At 38.7% G+C, this 13,011-nt stretch overlaps 2 protein-coding genes across 2 annotated transcripts; both read right to left on the bottom strand.

The window, feature by feature from the left end:
- Positions 1–276: 276 nt before the first annotated feature.
- On the bottom strand, positions 277–882 carry LOC143553590 (akuammiline synthase 1-like). The gene has a single exon (XM_077043556.1). It carries the CDS (start codon positions 880–882, stop codon positions 277–279), a length of 606 nt encoding a protein of 201 aa, XP_076899671.1.
- A 4,655-nt stretch (positions 883–5,537) lies between these two features.
- LOC143553589 (akuammiline synthase 1-like) lies at positions 5,538–6,743 on the bottom strand. Its single transcript, XM_077043555.1, has one exon. It carries the CDS (start codon positions 6,663–6,665, stop codon positions 5,538–5,540), a length of 1,128 nt encoding a protein of 375 aa, XP_076899670.1. The 5' UTR covers positions 6,666–6,743.
- Between the last annotated feature and the right edge of the window lie 6,268 nt (positions 6,744–13,011).

Below are 13,011 nucleotides of genomic sequence, written 5' to 3'. Positions count from 1 at the left end.
AAGTTTGGGATAGCTTCCCAACCACCAAACAGTTAATCAATGTGTTATAGTTTCTAAAACAACAAAACTAAAAATAAAAAAAAATAATAATAATAAACGCATTGTAAATTGTTTTAAACTGAACCCAACAAAACAAATAAACATAATAATAGGCCCAATTCGGTGATGGTGTGAACGGGCTACAAAATCAAAATTAGTTATGTTTGATAAAATGATATCAGTTCTTTGTCATTTTGAAATATTTCCATATCTTCTTTTTCTAAAGTCACCCATGCTTCAATACCGTCTCCATTGGGAGTATCCATCAGCACGGCACCAGTAAGGCTTCCCGGTCCATGTTTTGTATATTAGAGAAGTCAATACTTCGACCCGTGTAGGTTTGTTTATAGATAGTGTTGATCCACCTTCCGCCATTGCAAGGACCTTATTCTTGAGGTCACTTAATTTTGAGTTCGGGAACACGAATTTTCTAGTGACTGGATTGACACACCTTGTATTCATAATCGCAGCTTCGGGGGGAGGTGCATGAAAATCAGTTGTAGCCTTTACTTGAATAAAATATTGGTTAAGAGGAAGTACTTCTTTGTGATCAAGGGAACCGTAACGTGCTACCGAAGCCCAATGACTCATGAATGAGCCAAGAGTACAACCATCACCAATTAAGTGAGACATGGCAATTGCCACCGCAATTCCACCACACGCAAAGTGATTGACTTGAACACCAAGAAGATCGGCTCTATTATAAGGAGAGTGTTGCCAAGACAACCCATCGACAAAAAGTTGGCCAACGGTGTCATTGTCCTCACTGATATCTTGGGGCATGTTCATTTGTCTATCGTGTTTGGCTTCGACAAACACAACTCCCTCATCGTTACAATGCATGTAAGGTGATGTCGGTGAGTGTATCCTGCCGGCCAAAGGATAGTATCGTGATAGGCTCTGTGACAACGATTTCTTCATCTTCCACACTTTGTCACTGGGGCTTAAACTACAAATTCTATCGTTTGGGTAGTAGAAAATTAGCGGCATATAGTGATGTGAGCTGAACAGGTCAAGCTTGGAAAGATTATAAGTTCGGAGATGAGACGGGGTTGGAGAAGAGGGCTTGATTATTTCTTGAGAAATAATGGTGTGACATTGCCTTCTTCCAAATCGTAGGATCTTCCCTATCATCATCATCAACTTTTAACATAAAGCTTTTTTTTTATTTCAGTCTTGTAGCTGAAAATTACATGTAGATAGCTATATATGTACTACCACCTTGTATATATTTGATAATTATCTAAAGCATTGTATCAATTAATGTGATCATTATACTTCCATCTCTTTGATCCCTACAAGGTAACCATGAAATCTCTTGGATTTTTTTTGTTTGCTTTTGAACGACAAAAAGATCATATAAAGTGACCTCCACTTTAATATGAAGATTTTTAAAATTGGCATTGACCAAAAAGTTATTCAAAATAGAGACGAAAAGATTACTTTTAAACTTGTAAATGAGGAAAATAGACCAATTACATTAAGATAAATAAGTTGATTAGACTTTATAAGACACCCTTTGGGTTGAAACTGAAAACAATGGAAAGTAATAGGCCTGCTTTAGAGATGCCTAGGTATTAGCGACTAGACACAAAAGCACGCCTTTGCAGGCTTATAACTAAGTGTCTCGACTTAATACTAGCCTAAATATTTTCATGGTCATCGGCAAGAACCTCGCGTTTTATGAATTCGAATACTTAGTTCCTTTTAACCACAAACAATTGCAAATACACGAACCACGCTTTTGGTGGTTCTTTCTAGTGAACATTAACATTTGTTGTCGTGTGAAAACCTGAAACCCCGAAGGAACACCCTTTTATTTAATCGTTTACAAACTTCCTTGTTAACTGAAATTTTCAGTTTTTCAAAACAAACAAACAAAACTTTGAGATTACATTTTGCATTTTATTTTTACTATTTTTAGTCCATAAACTACACAAAACACATTTTTCACAAACTCTATGTGTTCCATACCCATTTACCACTAGCTAATTAGTATAATTGGGATTAAATTTGAGTGGGACTTCAACTTTACGTCATGCACCATGTCTCCCAATCCAAGTCTTCCATTTTACCTTTATTCTTAACCCATAGAAATGAGAGGCATTTAATATCTTCTTTTCTTCTATTCACCGATGTTTTCGTATTGTTGAATAGTGTCTCGTTTCTTGTTTTTAAACACCAACACATTGCAAGTATAATGGCTTGTATTACCTTATAACACAATATTGTGTAGTGGGCTGACAAATCCCCAAATTTGGGGCTATATTAGGCGATACCACCCCCTCCCCCGGCGATAAGTGGGGCGAGGGGGGGGGGGGGATTTTCGGGCTACAACACCACTACGCCTCTAAAATAAAAATAGCCCCTTTACTGACGCGGCACCACGTTTCGAAAATCCTCTTCTATTTGGTAGCCATCCACTACACATAGCCTAATTTTTATCTTTTTTTGTCACACCCTCAAAATCCACTAACGGAGTTTTACCGTCAGAGGGTGTGAACTAACAGGATCGGAATCATTAGTTATAATCAAACCATAAAAACGTTTAAATGAAAATAAGTGCGGAAGCGTAAAACCATAGAAACCAATGTTGCGTCACGCAGGACGACTTAAAACCCAATGATAACAGTTTAAAATAAGTTTGCATAATTAAAAGTGTTTCAAGCAATGCATGATCCTATAAGCGTTTTGCGTTCAGCGTTAAGCGTTTTGCGTTCAGCGTTTTGCGTTCAGCGTTTTGCGTTCAGCGTTTTGCGTTACCAGATAGTGTTATGTCAATTATATATCTATAGGTAGCTAGCCTATAAAACAAGTATTACTAAGTGTTCGACACCGAAGCTGACTGTTTATCATTTGCCTTGCCACCGGGTCTATCCCGACCATGGTATGTGTTTAGCCAAGATTACACCCACTCGACCTCCAGCCGAGTTTAGCGTTGGGTGGGGTTTGTCAAACCCAGTAGTACTACTCAACAATGACTCGCTATTTTCCAATATTAAACGGTTCGATGAGAATGAAGGACTTTAGTTAACGCGTTTGCCACTTAGTCTTTACAAGTGATATATAATCTATATTAACAAAATCTTAAAAGCGTTTTCGGAGTATGTTATCTCCCCCAAGAGAAAAACGTTTGAAAACAGTTTAAAAAGGGGTAAGTGAACTCACTGATTGCGAAGAATTTCCCAAAATAATTCACCAAAGGATGCGCGTCACAGAAAACTCTCTCTAGCGTTCTAAAACAACAAAGAGACTTTTCTAAGTGTCGGAATATTATCGAGTCTCTAGACTTGGCACATAATACCTATGCACACAACAGGCTTCGTGTTTCGTTTGTGAATCGTGTGTGACTTAAACAAGTGTATTTGTGATACGTTACATGTGTGAGCAGTTATTTACGGGTCATGTATTAATAATGTACATCACTAGCAATTACTCCCCGTAAGGGCAATTTAGTCAAAATACGACAATCAATTAGCAATTATTCCCCGCAAGGGCATTTTGGTCAAAACATAACAATTATATAGCACGTATTCCCCATAGGGGCAATTTGGTCAAAACATAACAATTATATAGCAATTATCATGTTTCATGCATTTTCACAAAATTCAGCAGCTAGTTTCATCAAGACAGAAATTCTACTTGAAAGATTGTAATATTCGACCGATCATAGCACCTCAATTAATTAACCAAAAATCATCACTAAATCATGCATGTGTTAGGTTTCCAGAACATACTTTATTTTATTTTTATTCCACATAAATTTCTCATAATGATCAAAACACTACAGCAAGCTCATAACAGTCAAATTCATGCGCAACAGAATGTTATTTGAAATTCCCGTTAAACGAAAAATCCAATAAATGCAAGACTACTTGGGTTAGGTTCCTAACTTAATAAGTCAACTTCCAGAAGTGGAACCAACCCAATTGGTCTCGTAGTTCATGAGATATAACATTTACAAAACAACCTAACAGCAGGTCTAACAACTCAGCTTTGCACAACGTTTTTGTAAAATCATAAAAGTTAACTTTTACACGTCCAAAAATTGCAAATTTATATTCTTTAGAAACTAGACTCAACCTAGTTTACTGTAGTATCAATTATCTCAATCAATTTCCACTTTTACACCCCGTTACAGTCATTCAAACATCAACAACACAATCTGTCCAGAAACTGCTTTCATCCAAACTCAACAATTTAACTATCTATGGACCACAAATCATTCATAAAACATTCTAGATACCATAACTACTATCCATGCATATCAATTACACCATACATACATAGTTAGGGTTTTATTTGATCTCAAACTCAAAGACACAACAATTAACATGCAATAATATCAAAACTAGTTATCAAATCATCATCAATACACCATCAAATCAACAAGAATCATATGAACACCATAACCTATAACAATCGGAATTTAGGGTTTGCCATTATACCTTCAAAAACACCAATACAAGCAATAGGAAGGTAGAGGATGGCTAGAAACGGATGTAGGATGCTTCAATTGTGAAAGACAAGATCAAAATCCAAGTATTGTGTGTGTGTATTGGAGCCGATCGCAAGGGAAGCAGGGGGGGGGGGGTTTGGCCGTCGTTTGATGTGAGGGAAAGAAAGTGAGAGTTAGGGTTTAGGTTTATTATTATTTATAATAATAATATGTTACACTCAAGTCCCTCAAATTCTAAGTATTACTTATCTAGCTTAACTAACTTGGTTTTGCACCTTGAGTTAACATTATATAATATGTTATCACATAACACATAATCCTAACACATAATTATCACATAATTAGTGTTTTGACGTTTTTCGTTTATTCACCAATCGTTTGCGTCAACTCGTTTGTGTTTCGGTGCAATTCCCGAAAGACTACACATGTAGTAAGTGTCAAGCGTCATTTAAACCCTAGTTTAAATGTAATGAGGTGTGCGTTATAGATTCAATAATCTTAAGTTTGAATTGACGGAGTTGAGTTAATGGAGTTAACCTGAAATTGACGATTGTCACATTTTTGGCCCTTATGTTTATGTGTTTGTTGAGTAGTTCACGTACGTCAAACACATATATCGGTGGAAATCGATACCAATTACTAATAAATTGTTAAACAACCGACGCCATATGTTTAGAAAGTGATTAAAATATGTTCCACCAATTCAAGTGTATCGTCACATAATGGGCAAATATTCGTTGCTTCTAACACATCATGCCTTTGTAAAGCATCTGATGTTCGTATTTTGCCTAGTTACACCGAATAAGTTTCTCTTTAAAGTAACCCAATTACACCAATCCATGGGTGGTTGTGTTGTACCTTCTCTCCCAACATGAATGGCATGATTTTGTTGTGAATAAAATTGGTTTCTAAAGTCTTATGGCCACAAACATAAAAAACGAAATATAAATTATTTTAAAATAAACCCAACAAGAAAAACAAATATAACAACAGGCCCAATTTAGTTGTGGTGTGATTAGAACCAGGCAACAAAAATTAGTTAATTTTTACAAAATGAAATCAGTTCCTTGTCATTTTGAAATCTTTTCATATCTTCTTTATCTAAAGTCACCCATGCTTCAATACCATCTCCATTGGGAGTATCCATCAACAACGAGCCATCAAGTTTTGTCGGTCTGAGCGTTATACTTGCAACCGCAGGATTTCCCCATCCGAAATCCACTTTGTCAAAAGGAAACCCGCATAAGCTCGAACACATAAAACATTCATAATCTTCTAAACCTTCTTCCGTACTTAATCTTGTCATGGCTGAATCAATTCTTTCACTAGCCAGTTGCATAGTTTTGACACCTTTAATTTCCATCTTCTCTTTCTGTATCTTGGAAACCAACACATTTAATGATGCTTCACTTTCATGTTTGGTCGTGACCAAAACACATGTCCCCAAATTTCCCACAGCCGTTTGCGACAGCTTTGGCACAAATTTATTTCGCACATTCACAGGAACAAGTAAAATAGATTTCTTAACTCTTGTGGCCCATGCTTTGTATATTAGAGAAGTCAATACTTCGACGCGTGTAGGTTTGGTTATAGATAGTGATGATCCACCTTCCGCCATTTCAAGAACCTTGTTCTTGAGGTCACTTAACTTTGAGTTCGGGAACACAAATTTTCTAGTGACAGGATTGACACACCCGGTATAGAAAACCGCAGCTTGTGGGGGAGGTCCATGAAAATCGGTTGTAGGATGGACTTGAATAAAATGAGGGTTAAATGGAATTACATCTTTGTGATCAAGGGAACCATAGCGTGCTACCGAAGCCCAATGACTCATGAGTGAGCCATAAGTACAGCCGTCACCAATTAAGTGAGACATGACCACTGCCAACGCGATTCCACCACAAGCAAAGTGATTGACTTGAACACCAAGAAGATTGTCTCTATTATAAGGAGAATGCTGCCACCAAGACAAGCCATCAACAAAAAGTTGGCCGACAGTGTCATCGTCTTCACTGGCATGTTGGCGCATGTTCATTTGGCTATCGTGTTTGGCTTCGACAAACACAACTCCCTCATCGTTGCATTGCGTGTATGGTGATGTCGGTGTGTGTAACCTGCCGGCAAACGGATAGTATTGTGTTAGGCTATGTGACAACGATTTCTTCATTTTTAGCACTTTGTCATCAGGGGTTAAACTGCAAATTTTATCGTTTGGGTAGTATAAAACTAGCGGAACATAGTGATGTGGGATGAACTGTGTCGAAGCACGAAATGAATCTGACCTGATCCATGACGATGTTTCCACGGATATCGAGATGAACGAACCACAGCTTGATCTTCTTCTTCGGCTGCTCGGGATCTGCAATGATTTTTTGGGGGTGTGGAGGTGACCGCTAAGAAATCTCAAGGATTCCTTCTTCACAGACACAAAAATATGGTGGTGGCTCTTATTGAGAATGACCAACCCCTAATAAGGAGGTGGAGACCTCCTTATATAGGGAGCCTTATGGCCACCATCATGATACCCTAATGGGCCTAGCCCAGTTAGGGTTACCTCCACAAAACCCCCTCAGCCCATTAACATTGTATTAGTTCATATAATAGAATAAGCCAAACAAAATAAATTTAGGATTACCTCCTGGTTTGGTACCATACCCCTACAAGCCCCCCCAAGTCCAGTGTTGCTCCTAGGCGCGCAAGCGTTTAGGTGGAGCGCTGGACTTTATGAGGTGTGTTAGGACATAAGGTGGTTTTCTTTTCCCTATTCTTTGGCTTTGTCTTTATTGTCTTTGAGTTTTGAGAGGTTTTCTCCATGATGGTGACATGTTGTGATCCTTATGATAATAATGGTGCACTGGCATAAATAAGATATAGCGCGCACCATAATAAAAGCCTGCGCGCGAGGCGACTTACGAGCTATGAGAACAATAAAGCTGGCGCGTGAGGCGAGCTGTAAAAATAATTAAGCTTGCGCGCGAGGCGACTTACGAGCTATAAAATAATAAAGCCTGCGCGCGAGGCGACTTACGGGTCTGAGAATAATAAAGCCTGCGCGCAAGGCGACTTACGGGTCTATTGAGAATAATAAAGCCTGCGCGCAAGGCGACTTACGGGTTTATGAGAATAATAAAGCTTGGCGCGCGAGGCGACTTACGAGCTATAGAATAATAAAGCTTGCGCGTGAGGCGGCTTACGAGCTGAGAATAATAAAGCTTGGCGCGCGAGGCGACTTACGAGCTATAGAATAATAAAAGCTTGCGCGTGAGGCGGCTTACGAGCTGAGAATAATAAAGCTTGGCGCGCGAGGCGACTTATGAGCTGTAAAAATAATGAAGCTTGGCGCGCGAGGCGACTTACGAGCTATAAGAATAATAAAGCCTGCGCGTGTGAGGCGACTTACGAGCTGTAAAAATAATGAAGCTTGGCGCGCGAGGCGACTTACGAGCTGAGAATAATAAAGCCTGCGCGTGAGAGGCGACTTACGAGCTATAGAATAATAAAGCTTGCGCGTGAGGCGGCTTACGAGCTGAGAATAATAAAGCTTGGCGCGCGAGGCGACTTATGAGCTATAAGAATAATAAAGCCTGGCGCGCGAGGCGACTTATGAGCTGTAAAAATTATGAAGCTTGGCGCGCGAGGCGACTTACGAGCTATAAGAATAATAAAGCCTGCGCGCGTGAGGCGACTTACGAGCTGTAAAAATAATGAAGCTTGGCGCGCGAGGCGACTTACGAGCTGTAAAAATAATGAAGCTTGCGCGCGAGAGGCGGCTTACGAGCTATGAGAATAATAAAAGCCTGCGCGCGTGGCGACTTACGAGCTGAGAATAATAAAGCCTGCGCGCGTGGCGACTTACGAGCTGTAATATGATGATAATGGCTGGCCCACAAGGGTCTCTTGTGCACAGGATGACTATCCCGGCTTGTCTTCAAAATAATAACGGAGGCACAAATGGCCGGATAATAATGATGTCATAGGTGCTTGTGCGGCTCGTGGCCGGACCTGCAAAAACATAAACTTTAAGTATGGCGCGTAGCCATACGGGTTTAAGAGGATTCCCAACCTTTTAGTATGGCGCGTAGCCACATGGGCCATTATGAGGATTCCCAACCTTTAAGTTTGGCGTGAGGCCTATGTTTGGCGCGTAGCCATATGGGATATTATGAGGATTCCCAACCTTTAAGTTTGGCGCGAGGCCTATGTTTGGCGCGTAGCCATATGGGATATTATGAGGATTCCCAACCTTTAAGTTTGGCGCGAAGCCTATGTTTGGCGCGTAGCCATATGGGATATTATGAGGATTCCCAACCTTTAAGTTTGGCGCGAGGCCTGTTTGGCGCGTAGCCATATGGGATATTATGAGGATTCCCAACCTTTAAGCTTGGCGCGAAGCCTATGTTCGGCGCGTAGCCATATGGGATATTATGAGGATTCCCAACCTTTAAGCTTGGCGCGAAGCCTATGTTTGGCGCGTAGCCATATGGGATATTATGAGGATTCCCAACCTTTAAGTTTGGCGCGAAGCCTATGTTAGGCGCGTAGCCATATGGGATATTATGAGGATTCCCAACCTTTAAGCTTGGCGCGAAGCCTATGTTCGGCGCGTAGCCATATGGGATATTATGAGGATTCCCAACCTTTAAGCTTGGCGCGAAGCCTATGTTTGGCGCGTAGCCATATGGGATATTATGAGGATTCCCAACCTTTAAGCTTGGCGCGAAGCCTATGTTCGGCGCGTAGCCATATGGGATATTATGAGGATTCCCAACCTTTAAGTTTGGCGCGAAGCCTATGTTCGGCGCGTAGCCATATGGGATATTATGAGGATTCCCAACCTTTAAGCTTGGCCCGAAGCCTATGTGATGCGTGAGCATATGATATGCGTGAGCATATGTGATGCATGAGCATACATGGTATGCGTGAGCATGCGCGATGCTTGAGCATATGATATGCGTGAGCATATGTGATGCATGAGCATACATGGTATGCGTGTGCATGCGTGATGCTTGAACATATGATATGCGTGAGCATATGTGATGCATGAGCATACATGGTATGCGTGAGCATGCGCGATGCTTGAGCGTATGTGAGGCGTGAGCATGTGATGCATGAGCATACATGGTATGCGTGAGCATGCGATATGCTTAAGCATATGCGATGCGCGAGCATATGTGATGCGTGAGCATACGTGATGCGTGAGCATACATGGTATGCGTGAGCATGTGATATGCGCCACGAGCATGGGTTTTGGCTGTGTCTTCATGACATCTTGATTTTAAGCCTCAGTCTGTATCTTGTGGGTTGACCTTTCGCGCGCTCGGCATCTGCGCGCATGATCTTGAGATTTTGCATATCCACATCAGGTAGGTTTTATGTAAAACCAACATATCTGATAGGATTTATAGATCTATGAACCTGAAATGTGACTGTTGCTCAAGCGAACCCAGATCTGAAAGAATCATAACTAGATCTGGTATATTTCACATAGAAAAAACACAGATCTAAGGGTTTTCCCCAAAAAGTTTGGTGGTATTTTTTCCTGTGTATTTCCAGGTCTGAAAGTATTTTATGGATTTTTTGGGTTTCAATCAAACAGATCTGAAAGCATTTTCCAGATCTGAGGATCTTTTTTGAGCTTTCATTAACAGATCTGGTGGTTTTTCACCACAGATCTCTGGAAAAAATCATAGATCTAGAAGCTTTGATGAACAGATCTGAGAACCGATACGAAAATCGAAGTGTGGTTCGTTGCCGTCCCACGGATGGCGCCAATGTCGAAGCACGAAATGAATCTGACCTGATCCATGACGATGTTTCCACGGATATCGAGATGAACGAACCACAGCTTGATCTTCTTCTTCGGCTGCTCGGGATCTGCAATGGTTTTTTGGGGGTGTGGAGGTGACCGCTAAGAAATCTCAAGGATTCCTTCTTCACAGACACAAAAATATGGTGGTGGCTCTTATTGAGAATGACCAACCCCTAATAAGGAGGTGGAGACCTCCTTATATAGGGAGCCTCATGGCCACCATCATGATACCCTAATGGGCCTAGCCCAGTTAGGGTTACCTCCACAAAACCCCCTCAGTCCAATAACATTGTATTAGTTCATATAATAGAATAAGCCAAACAAAATAAATTTAGGATTACCTCCTGGTTTGGTACCATACCCCTACAAACTGATCAAGCCTGGAAAGATTATAAGTTTGAAGATGAGATGGGGTTGAAGATGAAGGCTTGATTATTTCTTGAGAAATAATGGTATGAAATTGCCTTCTTCCGAATCGTAGGATCTTCCCTATCGTCATTATCAACTTTTAACAGATAGGTTTTTTTATTAGAGAAAATGTAGTAAACGTAGATAGCTATATATGCTAACATGTTGTATATATTTATTTATCATTTATAATAGTTACAATCTTATCATTTAATGATCATTATTTTTGTTTGTTTTTTATTCCTAGAAGGGAACATGAAACCACTTTTTTTAAACCACTTTTTTATTAAGAAAATTTTAAAATAGGCATTGACCAAAAAGTTATTCAAAATGTGGATGAAAAATTAAAAATGCTACTTTTCAAACTAGTAAATGAAGAAAGTATACATTATAATAATTAATAAATAAAAATTGAACCGAACCTGTTTCGGTACTTTTCGTTTGTTGTTGGATATATCGAAACCGAAAAACTTTACGTCCATCGCAACGCGTGGTTTTAGTGAGTGTGTGGTTTTATATCACTAGTATATATTATTACCTTCTTTTATGAAGTTAAAGATAGTATGTCAATTGAGAAAAATTATTTCAAGTAAAAAAAAATACTATTTTTGTATAAAAATCAGATAAACATACAAATTTGAATGTGTTAACAATAAATTTGTTCGCTAATTCTAAAAAAAAACTATGGTTCTGAATTTTATTTAAATGTTCAGATATATACATTTTATTAATAATAGAGTCATATTTGAAATGAAACATTTTTTCGCATTATAAACTATACTCAGTGTCGATATCCTTGTAATACCATGACGAACCGAAGCAATACCAACGGGACAACATAGATAATGCAGGTATAATTCTTTCTCAGCTAGCGAATTATGGCATTTTCTTTAGTTATTTATGATGAGACAATAATTATTGAACCAACACAAGCCTTAATACTAGGGATGCTAAAAAAACATCACCCCGTTTCTACCCAACATCAGCCATGTCAATTCAAGTGCCAGCACTCAACAAGGGCTCAAGATATTGAAACACCAGAATGTTACTTTACACATATCATCTTACATGTCTGATATCTTATATCTATATGAGTCGTATAGGTCTATAGCCTATACGATTTGTATAAATCAATACCACTCATATATGTTTAATAATTCTCTATTTTTTTTTCTCAAATCACCACAGCTATACTACTCGTATATTATTATTATTATTATTATTATTATTATTATTATTATTATTATTATTTTTTGTTTAAATTATCAAACTGTGCAATTTTTTACAATTATATGTTTAATCAAACTAAACTACTGAGTGAATACGACCAACTTTTATCGTTTTATTATTATCTTTTTATATAAGTCTCGTGGGTACGATTATAAGTGATTCTATCAACATTGATGCTCCGTTATGTTTTTATGGTAACCAAGTCGTGACAGACATTTGGAAATTTTTTTAGTGGTTGGTTATCATGCCTTTTTCTTTGTTGTTGATAATATGAGATTTTGTCTTGAACATATTGATGTTACTGAAATATGAGAATGAATACAACTACTTACAAAAATAAAAATAGGAAAAAATATTAAATTTGATTATTACAAAAAGTTATAAAACATATGAGTCGTGTAGGCTAATATACCACTCATCTTATACCACTCGTATGGGCTTATAGTACTCGTATAGGCTTATACTATTTGTTTTATACTGCTTGTATTGTTTTGCGACTTATATTATTCTTTGAAATCATCAAACTTTATACCTCCAAAGACTTGTCGGGTTGGTAAAGCTGGCCTATACGACTTGTACAAGTGACAAGAATTTGGTATCTGGGTTTGAGGATGATCCCCTACCGTATCCTAATGTGTTAGGTGGAGGGGGGGGGGGGGTGGAAGCGGGTAAATCCCTTGCGGGTAGCACGGGTTTGTGGGAACGCCGCTGTCACCCCATAAACATTGCCGACGGGTTCAATTTCCGGGTGATAAAACCCGGAATGGCTATATTCCCCTATTTATTTCACCATTTTGCATTAATAATTTCCAAAAAAAATTCACCTATTTCTTCCATTTTTTACACAATCTCTACAAACATAAACACAAACAAATTAATAACATTACATTTCTACTCAATTTTTACAACACTCTCTACTATATGGATTCAAACAAATCTAGAGGTACCGATAAATGTTTGTTGAAACCAATAAAAATCTAATTCAATAATCAATAAATATTTGTTATTATATTCTAATAATTTGTTTTTGCTATGTTTTCTTCCATGGGCTTTTGTTGCTGGATTG

Source organism: Bidens hawaiensis, unplaced genomic scaffold (assembly GCF_021521415.1).
Source record: "Bidens hawaiensis isolate Kalapana, Puna unplaced genomic scaffold, B.hawaiensis_p1.1 tig00017340_1, whole genome shotgun sequence".
Taxonomy (NCBI): Eukaryota; Viridiplantae; Streptophyta; class Magnoliopsida; order Asterales; family Asteraceae; genus Bidens; species Bidens hawaiensis.
This window is presented reverse-complemented; position numbering and strand designations above follow the sequence as displayed.

Coding starts and splice junctions, on each gene's coding strand:
- LOC143553590 (XM_077043556.1), bottom strand. CDS start 882: ATGCATTGTAACGATGAGGGAGTTGTGTTTGTCGAAGCCAAACACGAT.
- LOC143553589 (XM_077043555.1), bottom strand. CDS start 6,665: ATGAAGAAATCGTTGTCACATAGCCTAACACAATACTATCCGTTTGCC.